The sequence below is a fragment of the Chelonia mydas genome, chromosome 3, assembly GCF_015237465.2.
Source record: "Chelonia mydas isolate rCheMyd1 chromosome 3, rCheMyd1.pri.v2, whole genome shotgun sequence".
Classification (NCBI taxonomy): Eukaryota; Metazoa; Chordata; order Testudines; family Cheloniidae; genus Chelonia; species Chelonia mydas.
In genome coordinates this window covers 52809544-52828435 of record NC_057851.1, presented here as the reverse complement: position 1 = coordinate 52828435, position 18892 = coordinate 52809544, and the positions used below count along the sequence as shown (strand labels likewise).

The 18892-nt window shown below is 39.4% G+C and overlaps 1 protein-coding gene across 9 annotated transcripts in view; it reads right to left on the bottom strand.

Annotated features, from left to right (window-relative positions):
• Window positions 1-5411: 5411 nt before the first annotated feature.
• ADGRB3 (adhesion G protein-coupled receptor B3) overlaps window positions 5412-18892 on the bottom strand; it is a 616055-nt gene continuing 602574 nt past the window's right edge. For 4 of the 9 annotated variants that reach the window (XM_043542447.1, XM_043542448.1, XM_043542449.1 and 1 more), the window contains 4 exons: window positions 18813-18848; window positions 9531-9635; window positions 7989-8120; window positions 5412-6229 (listed from right to left, as the gene is read on the bottom strand). In XM_043542447.1, the coding sequence (XP_043398382.1) occupies window positions 6041-6229; window positions 7989-8120; window positions 9531-9635; window positions 18813-18848 (462 nt within the window). In that variant the 3' untranslated portion in view covers window positions 5412-6040. The remainder of the gene's footprint in view (window positions 6230-7988; window positions 8121-9530; window positions 9636-18812; window positions 18849-18892) is intronic. The other 5 variants (XM_043542450.1, XM_043542451.1, XM_007060671.4 and 2 more) reach the window with 2 other exon arrangements.

The window sequence follows — 18892 nt, the reverse complement described above, 5'->3', positions numbered from 1 at the left end:
ATAAGTCAATCTGCTTTTTGGGCTAGTTTTATAACCAAATGAGTAGCCATTATGGGAAGAAAGTATGACTCTGTCTATAACATCATTTTTAACACTTGCCAGTAAAAACTTCAGCTCATAACATGCCCTTGCCTGTTGATATAAATGAGTAGTGGTCATTGCTTGTCTAGACTAGGATTAAAAAGTTGCATGCTTGAATTATGAAGGCAAGAATGTCACACTGAACTGTCCTACGGCTCCAAGCTATTGTTGTGAAACTATCTGTTCTTCCTGGTCCTAATTTGACCAACTTGGTCACACTTAATGTATACAGCATGCATCCACAGAGATTACCAGATATGCCACTGACACAACAATGGCAAAAACTCTCTGATGGTGCTAACAGTTCTTCCTCCATTTTACAGATGGAGGTAGAGGGTGCCTGAGAGAGAGATCTTATATCTCAGTTCACCCACTTTCCTCATCAGAGGACAGAAGGGAGGCCATGTCTCTGAAGGACCTCTCATGTGGGTGAGTGAGCTAAAGTTCTGATGTGTACTAAAAATGTTGGGGTTTTCTGTTAGAAAAATTAAGGGACCTCATGTCAAACAATAATTGGCTGATGAGAGGAGGTGAACATACTTTTCTCTGGGTTGATGCTGAATACCAGATTATACAGTAAATGAGTAGTTTTCTTTATTGCCATGACATTTTTTACTGGGCAATAAGGCCCTTACCAACCAGAAGTAAAGTGAAGGAAAAGACTATTGTGAATCTTCTGTTGCTGCAGTGTAAATCCTACCATCTTCTGAGTTAACAAAGGTTGACAATTAAAGCATGGTAAAATCTTATATTTTCTGATTCCATTTCACTCCACAAAGATGGAAGTACTATATATATATATGTCCTTTCAGTCAACTGACACATAAAAGCCACCAAGTTTTATCATGATGACCCTGCTTCTTAATATTTTTATTTTCAAAAGTCTGTATGATGCAAATGTGTTGAGCTATTTCAGATCAAGGACTAGGTATGGCTTTCTGGATCTTGGGGCATCTCATAGAAGTGTGAGTCTACTCACTGGAGCCTCCCTCCCTCCATTTGGCTTGGAACGCTATCAGACATTGGGTCATCACCTCCTTTTATTTCCTTGGTTCTGATGAGGTAGGTGAGGATACAAAACATGTTTTGGGAGGGATATTAGTATTTTCTATATAGTACCTGACAGAGGCCACTTACAACACCTTCATTTTGTGGTGTTGCCTCATAGATTAGTGTAGTGGGGCCTTCCGCTCCCTCTTTTCCTTCCCCTCTCTATGTGGCGAGGGCTGACTATGTTTTCTGGAGTTACAAGTTCACTTTGGTCCTTATAGAATGATCTCTTGGCCCTGCCTCTGAGAGCTCTGGATGTTTATGACTTGTGATAGCTTAAAATCCAGTCTAAATTTGGAAGGAAGTAGCCAAACCTAGTGCTATTCCTGGAAAAGTAATATGTGTATTTGTTGTCCGACAAGGAGGCTCTAGGTTTGCCCTATCCCAAAGAATATTCTCTAAGATGTACCTGAAGAGACATCAGTCCTGAAGACCACAACCAAGGCTTGCTTGACTTGAGAACCTACTTAACAAGGACGGAGTCCTAAAGCTGATCTTTCTGTTACACTATTGATAAGAAAGACAGGTTGATGAAGTGGTCAGATCCAGGGAAACACTGAATAAGAAATTCAAACATCATTCTACACAGTTCTTTCTTTTTTTTTTGTACTTCGCACATCACTGTTTGCAATTTCCTGAGTCAAAAGTCCAGTTTGACATAATACAATGAATCATAGGCATTATGATGGGAAAAACACTGAAGAAGCTAGCTCAAAGCACTTTTAAAAATTGAATTCTAGGGATCTCCTATGAATAAAAATTAGTCTTTTTTGACAACGGCGGTGGCACCCAGGCCACTCTGAACTCCTACCTGCTCTTTAAAGGTGTTGTTAGGTAACCTGGCATTTGGGCTTGGGAGTTTTGTGACTTGGACCCATGATTCTTTAATATGCTCAAGATTGGGCGTGCAGGAAAATTCTTGCCCATTCCCTCTTCTGGACAAAGAGGCATTTTGGAGTCTTTTTAGATGTGGGTTTCCTTTCTCCTCAGGAGTTAAGGAAAGTATCCTGAAGAATTTAGTATTTAATAAGAATTGAATGTAGTCAGCTGCAAATTGAGGTATCTTTTTAGGGCTTTGCCTTCTTGTGGCCTTGGCTGGTATCTCCTGAACACTCCCCTTCCTCTGATAAAGTTGAGTAGTTTACTTTCTTACTTGCTGCCATCCGCCTTTTTCAGGGGCTGAGGAAAGGGGCTATTAGAGGGGAAAGTGAGGCCTTCTCAGAAACTTTGCTGGGAGCTGTGCCTTGAAGCCAAAGAACATTTTCTTTTAGATGCTTATCAGCTTGAAGAGAGAGGGGGGTGGGATGCTGATTGTGATTAACTCATGAGCTGTCTGACTGGGAGTTCTGGGATTAGTAGGAACTCCTGTTTTCTCTCAGTAGGTGGACTTTCCTTACCACCCCCCTCCCCCCGATTGAGTTTTTCTTGCAGGGAGGGGAATTCCTGGGCTCTCCTGAAGAATTTGAAGGGGAATGGGGAGTGTGAAATGTGAGACTGCTTCATCAAACCACACCTGTTTGCAAAATTCTTTTCTTTGCTTACCAGCCTCCTGGATCCTGTTCACAGACTCAGCCAAAACCGTTGTCTCTCAAGATGTCTACTGTGCCCCCTAGGGAGGTTTCAATCAGTGGGCTTTCTACATCCACCCAGCTCCCCAGAGTCAAAGCATAGCCCTAGGGGTGTAAAATGATCCTAGCAGTAGACTGAGAAAACATAACCCCACAGTCAACACACAGTAGCCCAACCCTCTGTTCCTAATTAATGACCACTACATCTTCCTTGGTTGTCGGATGGTTATCACCATCTTGTTTATAGCATAATAGAAGATTGAGACCTCAAAAAGTTGCTGGAATGGGAGGTGGTCCTGGTGCTAAATCTTGCCATGACTAGCTCATCTACTGGCAACTGGGAGAAACGGCAGCTCATTATTTCCAGCCTGCGGAAGCTAGAGAAGAAATTGATATTCTATTTAAACCAGATCAATTTAATCCATTTTAAAACAGCACTTCTGCATAAAAGAGGGTGTTTTTACAGGAAATCTCTGTGGGGGTCAAACACCCCAAAGACACACCATTTACACCCCTGTAACTTTGGGGCTCTATTGGTACAATCTCCTCATGTATCTCAGTCATAAAGGCTCAGTCAGTGCCATCGTTTCTGTGCAGTCTTTGGGCCCACACCTAAGCACAACACTGCCAGCATGGTTGGCACTGCCATGCTGCCATTGGTTGCTTGGCAGCAGCATTATTCATTTACCGCCCCCCCTCCCCAGTGGATGTCACACAGCACAGAAGGAAACTTAATACTGAAGTAACACCATTAACCCTGATAGAAAATTCTGGTAACAGTTACATCACTTTGCCATAGGCTCATGCAACACAGTGCAGGTGTTTCCTAGCTCCTTTAGGCTGGGCACATCCCCGTTACCCATACGGCAGAATAAAGGCATGGATGTCTTGTGTTGCTACCTGACAAATGCATATCTGCTGCGAGTAGGCACTGCTTTCCCATACAAAGGGGTCCTGGCCACATTCTGACTAGCAGCAAATTGTTAGAAATCATCCCTCACTTTGCTGATGGAGAGCAGGTGGAGAGCAGATGGCCTTATGCAATTAATGAGTATTTACACTGTTGAAAAATAAGTTCTTTCTTTAGAATGTATTTGCTTTTTGAAACACATTTTTGGCATATTCGATTTGCAAATTTAATTAACATGTTTTTCAAAGAATGTTCTCTGATTAGAAGAAAATAAATGACTAACATCTAAAGACGGACAGGATGTTAAGCCTGAACTGTTGAGTTTTCAGATTCATATTCAGTTTTAGACTTGGCTCTTAACACAAGAAAAAGATAGATACTTTTTTTAAAATGTATATTTTATCTCCCTCTTTTGGGTATCCCAGTACATCTGGTCTTCTCTGTGAGTAGCTTTTAGACTGTAAGCTCTCTAGAGTAAGGCCCTTATTTGTGTTTGGATTTAGTGTAGTGCCAATCACACTGTCAGTGCTTTACATACTGTTGATAAATAATAATACATTTATACATTCCATTTTTTCTCAGTGCTTGTCTCAGCTTGAGCTGCACCATTTGAAAAAGACAGTGAATGAATGGGCCCACTCAAGCACTTGACTGTTTAAAACAGGACAGGGCTGATTTAACATTAAGTCAATCAAATAAATAATTGAAAGCTTGGTGGTCTAGTTTGATTTTAAAGCCTCCTATTATTGTAAATATGAAACAATATTAATATATAATATTCCCTTTCATACTAATTTGAGGGAGAGTAGAGCAGCTAATGAGTTCTGAATAGAGACGAGCCTAGTAGGCTGTGTTCCAGATTATGCTAAAGATTAGTTCCCAGGCTCAATCAAGGGTAGGACTGTAGTTTGTGCCTGGATTCAATGGTACCAAAAAATCTCTAGAGCTGATCTTGAAAGTTGGAAATTTCACAAAATCGGCGGTTCTGGAGAGACTGCCAGCATTTTGTAAGAATGTGTAATTTCAGCAGCATCTGTAGAGTATCTGTAAAGTAGAAAATAAGTCCTTTCCTGTTTTGGATTTGATTCCACAAACAAAGGAGCAGATTCATATTCAGGAATTCAAACCCCCTCATTCTTGGAAAGATATTGTGTTTTTTGGCTCATTTTTAGGTCTGACCAGAGTGACTTTACCAAATCACACAGGCAGGTTTGATAATCAGCGCCTTCAGTCTTTGACTCTTGATTAATTGTATAGTTGGATCCCTAATACGAAAATACATTATGGTCTTGATTTATAATGTGAAGTGCATTCACTTTTTTTTGGCTAAGAAATATGTTCCTGAGTTTTTAATCCTTTATAGGTGCATAAGTCTTTCTTGTTGTTTGTCATGCTGCAACAAGAGGCACCAAGTGGCTTTCTTCCTATTGTGTATATACACACAATTTAATAACTATAAATCAACATTTTCCTTGAGGCTTTGTGCATAGTACCTTACTTGTTTTCTATTAGTTGTCTCTCCGCAACAAGACAGAAAAACATAATACTTGCATAATAGAACAATTGTAGCAGTATTCTGACAAGTCCAATTTACATGGTACATTGTTTCCAAAGAATATCTGAGTAGAAAATACAGAACAGCTATACAAACCTACGATTACATTTGAAAATCATTAGCCTTGAAGGAATAATAACAGTATGCTATTAAAACTCTGAATACATTTTCAGTATCTGTGGTTTTAAAGAAAACTTTATAAATATGCAAATTGTAGATCAACAAATCCAAAATAAAATACACTAAAAAACTGATATGTAGACAAAAGTTTATTTACACCATACAACATTTTAAATATTTTATACACAGCTGCAGCAGAGAAAGCTATTCTGAGCTTTCCAGAGAAAACTGCAATAATAAAGATGTGAAATATATTATTCATATAAAAGTGAGATTATTACTTTATTGCATTTAAAGCAATGAAGAATGTAGCTCAACAGACATTCATTTAATGACAAAAACTTTGCTTTTATATTATAAAGTAAAAAGTGTAGTAATGGCCAAACAGACTGTTATAAACTTTAAAAACTGCATAAATATATACATTGTGCTTCATGGTGAAGTTTTTTGAAAACTAAACCAAATGAAGCTGTTACAACATGAATCGTTGCTTGAGGTTTATCTATAAAGATTACCTTACAAATCCATTCCACGGGTACTTACAACACACGATGGTAAGAATTGTACACCTGGTTCTCCACTAACTTTACTAGTGGGAATATATTGTACGAAAAAAACCCACTGACATTTGGCACATGAAGATCCTGACATAAAGTAGTCACAATGTTCAGACACAAATGTCAGGCTTCCCAAGTCTCTTTAGCGTCAGTGCAATGAATTTTTGTTTTGTTTTCATTTCAGTTCGTTTTGATTTTGTTAAACTTCTGTTTGAAAGTCACCTTCCTGCACATCTAAAGGCAAGTTCAGACACTTCTCCCATTCTGCTGGTCTTAGTTCTAAAGCATCTTTTGCCTCTGTATCTAATACGTTTATTGTGGTATAGTGTTGGTATTCATTCGTGTTTTTGAAACTGTCCCATGCAGCCTTGTTTGGTGTTGGGTTTTCCTGAGGACAGAAAAAAACAGGAAGAAAAAAATTAAAAGTAAGAAATAAATGATTTTCAGTTCATAATTTTGATCACTGAGGTAGCCTCATGGGATACAGAAGTCACTGAGAGAAAATGACTTTGAAGAGAGCTGAAGTGGCTGGTGTCCAGCATCATTCAGCCTGTACTTCTCTCTGAGCAGTCTGCACTTTGGAAGCCTCTTCACCTGAGCTGCCAACTAAATCCTCTCCTAGCAGCTGCCAATTCTGAACAGAGAATGGCATGGGGCATGTGGGCCAGCACTGAGAGCCATATTTTAATAACTATGTTATAGAAAAGTAGGAGGAAATAAAGGAAAATAAGAGATTTTCTCTTGAATTATGGAATGGTGTAAAATAGAGGTTGCTAGCTTGGTTATAAATTGAGATAACCTGATGATCTGCTTATGAAATAACAAAAGTGGCCTGATTCCAGCAGGGGCTGAGAGCTCTCAACTCCTGAAGAGTACAAAGGGAATTGATGAGGGTCTGTATGGTGGGATGAATATAGCTTGCGGTTGAAGGCTGACTACTGTAAATAATCCCCGCAATCATTTTAATGCCAAATTTTTAAATTTTTCACTTTTCAAATCAAATAGTGGTATTTTTTCTCATATGTTTGAATGATCCTGAAATTGACTTTGTTATTTCTTCTGAAAAACAAAATTTCAATTTTGTAACCGCTTTTTAATGCCAAAACTTTATAGTCATGTGTACCACCATCAACAGATTGACGTCAGCACAGTCCCAGAAAGTGGGTTTGTATTTGTTAATGGTGGCTGGACAGTTATTAGTAGAAGTAACACAAAACATCATGTGAGAACCACAAAAATAATGACTATTATTCCCACCTTTAATATCTGTGGCAACACTGAACTGCAAGCAGCAGTGTAATTTGCAGCTCATGCAGATGTACCTGTACGAGTTTTAATCTACCTGGCTTGCAAAAAACAGCAGTGAGGATATGGCAGTGTGAGCCTCAGGATACGTCTACACTGCAATTAGACACCCATGGCTGGTCCATACCAACTGACTTGGGCTTGCCGGGCTCAGGCTAAGGGGCTGTTTAATTGCAGTGTAGATGTTTTGGTTCAGGCTGCAGCCCAAGCTCTGGGACCCTCCCACCTTGCAGGGTCCTAGAGCTCAGGGTCCTAGAGCCCAGGTTCTAGTCCAAACCTGACCATCTACACCACAATTAAAAACCCCTTAGCTTGAGCCTCTCAGCCTGAGTCAGCTGGTGTGCACCAGTCGCGGGGTTTTAACTGCAGTGTAGACATACCCTGAGACTCACGCCGCCATGCCCTCGCATGACTAAAGCTAGTGTGGGTATGCCCTGCAAATTACACCTTCTGCTGCAGTGTAGACATATCAGTTCTTAGGGATTAACTTTAAGAAAAATGCATAGAACCTAGCAGTCATTTCTCACCAGATTTTGTTCAGAGGGCATTTCCCAATAGGCAAGATAATTCAAAGTTTTGGATTTAAAAAGAGATTTGCACAGTATCGTTTTGCAAGGGCCCAATGCCATATTCCTTGTGCATCTAAAATTCACATTGACTTCACCCTAAAGGCTGCATAATGGGACCCTAAGTGATACCAAGTTCTGAATACTGCATCTTACAGCATTGATTAAAAGATACAATATGGGTTTCTTTTGAAGATTTGAGTTTAAATGCAACATCTTCAGCATACAAACACCCATTGATTTCAGTAGGCTTTGGAACAAGCCCTAAATATTCACCATTTGACCTCCATTTGGTTCCTGACAGAAATCGAAGGTCACGTGATTTTGCCTCTTGTGCCTCCTAGAACAACACTGCTTCTCTTGCTGCACTGCAAATTTGGTTTCTGAATTGCAGTCTGGATGTTTGTTCTGGAAAATAAGTTTGGCCATAGAAATCATTTCTGAGAGATTTTGCTTTAAAATGACAATCAGGCCAAGAAAGCACTATAATTTGGAAAGCAGAAACCAATAATTATTTATTTTAGTCAATATAGATAACTAAGGGTACATTTAATATTCAGAAACAAAGCATCTAATAAATATTAATTATAATTAAAAGCATTGTCTACCTCGGACATACAATCTTTTACTTTGATTATAGATGGCACTAGTAGAGCTGTGCAAAATGTTTACAACAAAATGCCAAACTATACAAATTTCATCTGTTGTACAGATGAAACTTACACCATGTTTGTACATTATATTTTAAAAATCTTTGAAGAATGCTTCGTCCAGTTGTATGGTTTGTATCAAAATCACATTAAATATGTAGGTTTGAATGTAGGTTTGAATGGTGCTGATGTGAAACCAGGTGAGATACAATGGTTTCAGCCAAGTTTTCCTTTGAGATTTTGAATTCATTCAAACCCCAAACACAAGGCAAAACTTGGATGGGGGAAAGGTGGGAACTGGGTACAAATTCACATAGATCATAGCTAAAGAAAATACTCAACAAACCCCTGAGGAGCAAAAATTCAGGGCCAGATTTCAGCTGATGTAAACTGACATAGCTCCATTGGCTTCACATTGGCTGCGCGTCTGGCCCTCAGAGTTGAAAATACATAAAGGGAAACACTTCTGACTCACATAGTTTATTTTTAGTGTGCACTTTTGAAACCATTATGATACTATTGCTGATTAATAAATGTGGCTCAGTAAACTATCTGTTTTAATGAAGGAGACTCAACCATGCTCTGTTCTCATTATTAAGCATACCTAAATAAAGGAGGTTGTTTTTGTTAGGTTTATTTCTGCTGTGCACAGACAATTAGGGTAACAGTCAACTAGGGATTATTGCATTTTTGATTTTCAAATGGTAAATATTTATAAAGCTATTACAGACAAGGCACGATAATATAGGACAATGTATACTCTTAGAAGCACATCAGCTGTGAGTGATTTTAGCTGAAGATAGAACAAATGATTTTGGCTAGGACAAGAAAACATTACACTAGCCACACTGCATTGATGAACTACTTTCTCGGCATAAATCCTTTAGGCTTGGTAGACATATACAGATTTTAAATGTGCTCCCTTCAATTCAATTACTTGTCAGCAATAATGATGTTGTGAGTTGTTATAGTCTAGTTATGAAATCTAATGAGTCTTGTCAAAGATAAGAATACTGCAGATATCTTTGGTTCTCTGTCCTAGGGCTATTTACGAGTAGTACTCAATAACATCTTAGCATAAAATGGTGTTATATAATCCATTTTCTTGCTTGCTAAAGTCTACAAACCAGTATATTTTAAATTAATAAGAAGACAACAATATACTTACCATACTTCCTGATTTTGGTACGTCCCGAAATCTGTCCAGAGTCTGAAATTTCTGATTTAATTCCTGAAACAATTCCATGTGCCTCTTCCTTGTATGCATAACCTTCTGCGAAATGGAACATAATTGGCTATAGTTGTAATTGAATCTGGCCATTTTTTTAAAAAAAGAACCATTATTTCCCCCAACATAATAAAGTAAATTGAATTTGGCAGGACCATCTTTTCCTTATAGATTCAGTAAATGGAAATGAATTGCACTGAGCCTCCTATCTTCTGTTTATAATGTTCTTCCTGTACACAAAGTGTTGGTTTTACCCTTCCATTTATTGAATCGATGAAATCAGGAGATGTTTCTTTTGTGCTAAGCAGATATATTAGGAATGCGACAGCAGCCCTTCTTGCAAGGTCTTCAGTCACAAGTTAAAACTGTTTTCTAGATATGTGTTCCACATAGAAGAAATTAAAATCTTAATTTCAACATGAAAGGAATAGTATCATAAGGGTATATATTTTTTTCTGAAAACAGTGGAGGCAGGGCTGATGAATTGATGAGGAAAAGGAATTTGTCACCCTGATGCTATGATGAGTATGAGTTGCTAATGTATATCACCACATCTGGGTTGTGATTATGGTCCAAAACTCCATGTAGTATAATTAAATGCCTTCCTGTCATTCACACCTCCCCAGAAGAAAGTTTAATAAATGCCAAAGTTGTGACATGTAAGGATAGATGTTCAGTGTTGCATGGGTTTGTATTTGAATAGTGTGAGTTGCTCAACTGTGTAAATCCATAATTACCAGCAGTGTATCCATCTGAGGTCTGGGACATAGTCCCTGCTGGTATTAAAGTGGTGCAACTCTGCTGACCTCAGTGCAGCAGCACCAATTTACACTAGCAGAGCCTGTGGCCAGGGTGTTGTCATGGAGACAGAACTGCTGCAGAAAGGATGCTACTCATGTCCAGTAGGGTCATTTTCCAAACAATAGTAAACCCATTCATTGTAGTTTAAGAGAGTTAATTTCAAGTTTTAGGCTAGCAAGAGTTACATTTAAAAAAATAAGCAGTTTTTGTGTTAAAAATGTGGAAAAGAATAACTTATGCATAAGGCTACATTTTAGTCACGGGTCTTTTTAATAAACGTCATGGACAGGTCACGGGCAGTAAACAAAAATTCATGGCCCATGACCTGTCCATGACTTGTACTGTATACCCCTGACTAAATCTTGGAGTGTGGGAGAGCAGCCTGGGGGTGCCCGGTGCTAGGGGAGGGTGGTCCGGGGCTACCACAGGGGCAGGGTGGGTGGCCGCACGCAACCTGGGACCACCACTGGTCCTGGGAGGGAGTTGGGGGGATATTTGGGGGGGCTGGTAGGCTCCCCACCTGGCTCCACACCTTCCTGGAAGCGGCAACATCCCCCTCCCTCAGCTCCTAGGTGGAGCTGGCGTGGCCAGGCATCTCTGCGTGCTGCCTCTGACCTGAGCGCCAGCTCTGCAGCTCCCATTGGCTGGGAACCATGGCTAATCAGAGTTGAGGGGGCGGTGCCTGCAGGTGGAGACAGGACACAGAGCTGCCTCACCATGCCTCCGCCTAGGAGCTGAGGGATGTTGCTGTTTCCAGGGAGCCCCCCCCAAGCCCTATCCAGAGCCATCACCCCAACTCCCAGCCCTAAGCCCCCTCCCGAACCCAAACTCCTGCTGCTGGTGGGGAGGAGGGCACGGTGGCCTGAGACTGTCCCAGCAGCGGCCAGTGTGACTGGCCCACGAGCTGCCGGACCTGCTCAGGCGGCCCCTGGGCCAGCCACACTGGCCGCTGCAGAAGTCCTGGAAAGTCACAGAATCCATGACTTCCATGACCTCCATGACAAACTGGTAGCCTTACTTATGCATACTTAGGAACTACACATGCCAAACGGTGACACACCTTATGTGGGAGGAGAAGCGCACATGTATACCTTGTGCCTCCCACCCTTTATGTGACCCATGCAAGTGCCATTCAAAATTGCAGTCTCTATACTGGCAGGAGCCTTCTATAATCATTATCTCCATGCCTGCTTCTGCCACCCTCACTCACTGTGGATAACCAAATCAAGCACAATACTACTCAATGTAGGGTGTCAGTAGATGGCCTTGAATTATCCTTTAGCCATGTGTTTTAATTATTTTATCTTCCATTTAGTGTTTATAAATTGTGTGAAATATTCCTGCCTTGTTAGCCATGCATTTTTACCCGTGCTATATAACAACTATATTATCTGTAACATAGCTACTCTGAAACTTAAGCATTTGTTTGATGACAGCTCAAGGAGCCATCTGAGTCCTGGAAATTGGCAACATTATTCACAAAAAGCACATGAGATATCGCAAGCAATTTGAGACTGATTAACTTAAGATGAGTTGTGGGGAGAAAACAGGAAACAATTTTGCAGGATTCAATGAGAAATACCTTGCAAAACATTATTTAACTAGAGATAGCTGACCTAAACTCAAAAAGGGGTTCTTATTCTTGTGACTTGCTGGAGCTTTTTGAAGATATTACTGCTCTGGTAGACAAGGGAGCAGGTTCCATATACCCAGAATTTCAAAAGGCAAGGTGCCACTTGAAAGGTTATTATTGGCTAAAATAAGAAATTATGGTGTAGGGAGTAAAACAAATTTTGCAGGTTAAAAAACTGGCACTAAACCGGGAAATATCATATGGTTGTGAAATAAATGATTCCAGCTGGAAACTTTGTAATAGTGGGTAGGAAATGGAATGTACTGAATGCTACCTTTTTGATATTTGTCTGAAGTATTTGTTAAATAGCAAATATGAATAAAGCAAATTTGTCACTTACTTCATTATATAATTCCTGAAAAGAAGCAGGTGGGAGGGGAAATTAATCATTTTCTGTGCAAGTCTGGCAGCTAAATACTTTAAAAAATTTTGTTGAAAGAAAAATAAATACAATCCACCTAACTGAAAACTATGGATATTTTCTGCTGCTTTATATTTTCATGGCTATCCTTCTTTATTCCTTCCTTGCTGGTTCAGTGTACATTTAAGTATGTAAAGAGTAATTTGCACTGTAAACATTATATAAATAAACTATAATCTCTACCTTTAATTCTTTCTAGTTACACTTTTTAATTCCTTGTTAAAATTCTCAGTTTTAACTATTTTTCAAAAAGTAGAATGGCTATAGTATTCACTATAGTGAATGACCTGCTTTCTCTTCTATGGGACAACAAACCACAAAAGGAGAGAAGCAATTCTGAGTTCAACCTTTTGGTTTTGTGCCCATTTTTCCATTGAGTGGGTGAAGTTCACCAACCATGGAACAAGTCAGAAGTGACTGATCATGTGAAATCTGTGTAGCATTTCAGACAGCCTCAAGATGTACTCTGGTGATTAGAGTGGTATATGAATCTGAACAAGATAGAATAAAGATAAATGGAATCCTTTCTTCTGCCCTGCAGCTTTACACCACAGGCTCATGCTTCCCCTGGACAACATGGCTCCTTTAGCAGCAATTCTTCTGGGGATTCTCACAACCACAGCCACCCAGGAAGCCCCACTCATCCCCCAAAGCCTGGAAAGGGGGGAAGCAGTGCAAGTTAACATTCAAATATATTAACTTGTGCCAGTTTCCCCATAGAAAATGGGAGGGAGAGGGAAATCCAGAAGAGAGAACCTGGCTCCCCTCCTCCATCCCCATCCAGGCTGGCACTGTTCAAAGACTGTGGTGTCCCTGTGAAGGACCTTCCCTAAGGTTGGGGGACAGAGAAGAATGGCACAGAGGCTGCATTTCTTCCTCATGTACCTGCTTCTCTCTGCATGGAATCCTATGATTTTATTCTTCCTTTCTCTGTCTCCCTTTTTCTCTTACTGTGCAAAAATAATATTCCCCCTTTCCCTCCCAGACTGGATCAGTTTCTTCTTCCTACTAGATATTTATTTACTATTTCTATCTAATTTTGCCCCCCCACCCCAGTTCTCTCATTTTTCGCTTCCTTTGGTGCTGCTGTTTGACTTCCTTTACGTCTCCTTATTTTTCTCGTTTTCTTCATTTTCCTTCTTCCTCTTCCCAGGCTTTCTCTGTTTTTGCTTCTCATCTTGGTGCCTCTGTGTGTGTTATGCCAAATCCTGCTCATTTACTGCACTTACAGAAGGAGAGAAGTGGCCTGAACACAGGGCTGGGAGCTAGGAACTCCTGAGTTCCAGAGCTAACTCTGACAGTGACCAGGGTAAATCACAACCTCTCTGCCTTATATGCTACCAAACAAACTTGAGGGGGGATATACCCCATTCCAGCGCATACTGCTCAACCTAGCAAAGCGCAAAGATGGGATGCAGTGTGTGACAAAGACCCAGAACGAGGGACACAAAACATTTATGAATGCAGGAAAATGAAACTCCTGTGGAATTCAGTCGTTTAGTGGAAATAACTTTCTTTAACTTCAGCTTATCAATGTTTGTTTCTGATATAAATACATGTCTACAGTTTTTAGCAATAAAAGTAAGGCAACACCAAACTGGTGTGGAACGTAGCTAGCTTTGGGAATAAAATGAGTAACATTCCACAAAATGAGGGAGTGTTGATAAATACGTTCCATCTAGTAGCTCTACCTACAGTCACACAGTAGCTCCATTACACTCATTGTTTAGACTACTGTACAAGTGACTTTCTCAGTTGCTGCATGGTCCATTGCAATGTGCAGTACTATTGTGACATGTGCCCCCTCCACTAAAGTTAAACGATAATAAACTTGTGACCTTCTGCTTTAAAAATCCATCTCTGTGTCTGTGTTTCATTCTCCTGTGTGTCCTCATCAGTAACAGAGCCTTTCTCCCCATGGCACGTCTATTATAGAGCTCGTTGGGGGGAAAAAGCAATTGCCATGACATCTTTGTGACATACACTGTTTGACACAATTCGTATTAATTTTATTTGAACTGACAGCCATACACTGGTACTGAAATCTCAGTACAGGAGCAGCTCTGTAAAAGTTTTAGGGGAAAGCAGGCTATGTGGCTAAACAGGGTGCCACACAGCTAAGGGCACCACAACCAATAACACTAAGGATTTTTTTTAAACAATATTTTTAAATGTCAAAAAGTATCAAGGCCCTAGTGAATGTCCCTTCTAAAGTAATATTCTACTGGTTTGCAGTGGAAACCAGTGTGATATGTGACTGCAGCAAGAACACAGACAGAATATAAAACTGGCTCTGTGTGACTTTATGTGTAAATATAAGACAAACACAACATTCTTTATGGGCTGCATTCTGCCCTTGACTCCATAAGGTTCCATGTTGGAGGTTATGTATCGGGGGTATGATTCAGTGGGAGCCCTGAAGAGAAATTCTGGCTGAGTCAGTGATAATTCCAGTTTCAGGGAAGGACTGCGGGGTGATCCTAGAGTGGTAATGGCACTACCTTGGGAAAAGTTCTGGATTTGCCGGAGCTGGTGGAATGCAGAGCCAGAGCAACTATCATTGTGGGCATGTTCGACGGGCCAAGCAGTATGCTCCTCAACTTGATTCTGGCCCTTCTCCCACCCTGGTGCATTAATGTATGGGTTAGCCAAAATCTGGACTTATTTGTTATATTCTATCCTTGTTTTGTTTTGTTTTTTTTTGTGAAGCATGGATAAAATAGCCTGTGGGTAGGAGCTTTGGCACATAAAATAAGGGGTTTTCCTCTCTGAAGGACCAAAAGAATGAAGCAGGATATTTTTATTATTTACAGGGTAGTGAATGATGAGGTCTTAGGAGGAGAGGGTGCATTAATGTGCCCAAATCCCAGAACTTCCTGTAGCTAGTACCACCAGTGACAGTTTATGATGGGACTGCATGGCTGTGCGTGAGTGAGAGAGACAGAGGACAGCTGTACAGCTACCGTAGCTTGTGACTGGTCATGCAGGAAGATTTCAGAGTTCAAAGAGATTATAAGGTACTTTGTAAAGACTAACAAAATAAAGTATATATACGGCAGTAATGTTTTCTGTCTATAAAACGAAACACATATGTTTCAGCCAGTGTTAAGTCCCCCATGTAAATAGTACTTTAAAGAACTATTAACTGTTACATAATGCTAAACTGTTTACAAAGGCAAAACAAGACACAGTTGGCCCGTTCCTTGAGTCGGACCAGTCTCCTCTCAGTGCAGGACCCAGGGGCACGGGGCGGCAAAGGTGGTTCATGGCTACCTTTTTGTCCCCTCCGATCCTGGGTGCACATTTGGCCCACAAAACCATTTAGGGCATCCTCAGGGCTATTCTAAGTTACTGTCAGCTGCAGTGGCCCTGAAGAAGCCATTTAGGCTTTAGGCATTAACAGAATGCATCAGCTTTTTGGCCCATGACCCCACCCTACCTCACCCCTCTGTCTTACACCTAGGACTGTGAAGGAGGTTGGGTGGTTATGCCACCACTATGGGGTTTCCCTATCAAGGGAAATCCTCATTTGGCCGTCCAGGTCAGCTTTCAGAGTGGTGCAAAGCAGAGATCATGATCTGATCCAGTACCGATAATGAAATTCTCAAAGCAGGGAAACGATCTGGTTCAGCACTTCTACAATACCACAGCCACCAGCACAATATCATTGCTGTTATTATTATTATTTATACTGCAGTAGTCCCAAATGGTCTCCATTAGGATTGGTGTCACTTGAACAGAGTAATGTACACACATATAGGATGACACATTTCCCTTCCTGATGTTTTATATACAATGCATGTAGATAATACGGTATTTAAAAAAAAAATCTAGGTAATGCGGCAATTGCAAACAAAACACAATAAAAGATGTAAGTATCATATATACACAATGTGAGTCAATTGAAAAAGCATTACAGGATAACTGATACTTGAGAACACAATGTGCATAGTATTGTCAGTAGTTATCTGGAGCTGGAATATGTTCCCTTGAGTGCTAGGATGGATGTCTTACTAGCAGTTGCCATAGAGAATGTTCTCAGAGAGAACTGCACTGAATTCCTGGCCTTCAAACTGGAATTGTGTGATTCAGAATTCTTTTCATTGCTGTGATTGTATAATTTCTGTTGTGCTGTTTTTATTTAATTTTAGAATTGCTTTTCCCCCCTTAGATTGTTGATGCATATTCTTCTTCCTTCTTTGAATGTAAGTATCAAGAACATTAACTGATGCTCTTTTAATTTTATGTATGTGTGTGTGTGTGTATTTTCAGAAAAAAATTGTAGTAAATTGGATTCAAATTTGAGAGGTAGCTTAAGAGTAAAAAAAAATATTGCAGGAATATTGTAATTTTCCCCAAAATAGTGTTGTACACAACTATGAAATTCAGAGAATTTCAAAGAATTCAAAGAAATTCAAACGTGCTAATGGAGCGCACAATTTTGAGGCACTCACATAATCTTAACTCCTTTAGGGACACCATGCAATAACAATAAAATTATGATTTTTTTGTGTTGTGGTCCAAAATTAGATTAAACTGATTGATAAAGAAGGGGTTTGTGTCCTTTCCTATTTTTTCCCCTCAGGATATGACTACCCGTCAGAACGGGTTGGTTGAGTTATCTCAGACATTGCAGTGACCCCAGTTAAGGGTGGTCTGAGCTGTTGACCTATGCCTGTCTATATTCTGTGTAAACATAAGAGTTAGATACCACAATCATTAATAACAGCTTAATTACAATCTAATTTCTTCAAATCTAGTTTATACACAATATTTCAACAAGTGTTAACTATCTGGGAATTTGAAGGCTATGTTAGTCTGTTATTAAGATCATTTCAGGGAAAACAAGACCTGAAACTAAATTGTATTTTTAATGGAACCATATTTAAATACATTTGAACTGACACTAATTAATGGATTCATTTGTAAATTCTGAGAATATTCATTCTGTACTCAAACAGTAAGTGCTATCATTTTTGGGAGTATACACTGTATTTTTCATACATAATACAGAAGCAGACTCCTTCCTCTAACTGAAAAACTCAATTGCGTTAACTATGGAGGCCTGACCAACTTGTCCATAATAATACTCTCTTTCATTGCATGGAGCATTACTGAGTGAAACACTAAAAAGTATGGCATCCAATATATACCGTGCTTTAAGATTTTCAAATGTTAAAGATTTGCATAATTCAAATCACTTGCGTTTGGTTCTCTGAACACATAATTTATTGCTCAAAATTTCACACTTTGATAGCCTAAAACTCTGGAATAGACAGTATTATATACTGAATGATTCACAAGATGAGATAATAAAGGAATTGCCATAGTTTTTGTATCAGTAACTGCAGGCCAGATTCTGACTTCTGATCCAAGAAATGCTTCAATGCATGACTAGAAAAATCCACTACTATGGTTGTCCATGTAAACATAGACAATGATTTTTCAAGTCACAGTCGATATGTGGATCTCAATGGATATTAAAATTTGGTCCTAAGTATGTAAGGTTCTATGCAAACAGTGTGAGAGGCTTCACTGGAGAAACACATAATGAATTATATCAAATTATTAATAAGCATGAATAAGACAGCTTTTGCAAAAACCAAAAATCCATAAATCATTATTATTCTGCTGAATATAGACTTTGACTACACAGAGTAGTCACTTAGAGCAACCATACAAATAAATAGGAAGATAAATACCTTCACCAAAATGTTTGTGCGTGTAAATCCTTGCAACCAGAGCCTACATTTCCAACAAGGACTAAAGATTTTGCATGTCTCAAATTTTGGGTATCCAACTTGAGTCACTTAGGGGGCCTGTTTTCAGAGTGCAGTTGCTCAGCATCTTTGAAAAAAGTCAGGCCCCTTTAAGGGTTTCAACTCAAGTACCCAAAATCACTAATCAGTTTTGAAAATTTAGGTCCCATAAGCGAGAAGAATCCTAAAGAAAATGAGAGATTGGGCTCTCTCACATAGAGAATTTGTGGAAGGAAGCAGACTTGCTGTGCAACACCACTTATCAAACACAAGAGACAAACTTTTTCAAATAGACAATCAGCCTCTACGACCACCGGGAAATTAATAGATGTATAAAAAGGAAAAAAATACATGTAACTGAAATGGTGGAGAACTTAGAACAGAAGCCATGATAATTCATTTGTACTATGCAGTAGTTCGATGTTAGAATGTTTTACAAGTAACTTTCGCCAAAGTAGTTTTAATGAAACTCCCATCATATATTATACAACACCCATTTAAACCATCATATTGATATCTACTATATCATGTGGCTTAAACTGAAATTTCTTATTAACTTTATATTAATATAGTTTTAATAAGCAGGAATAACTTAAACTTAAACTTACTTCAAAGTCAAGGTCCGAATAACGTGATTTTCTTCTCTATTAAGCATCAGAAAAGGAAAGAAAAGAATAGGTGCATTAAC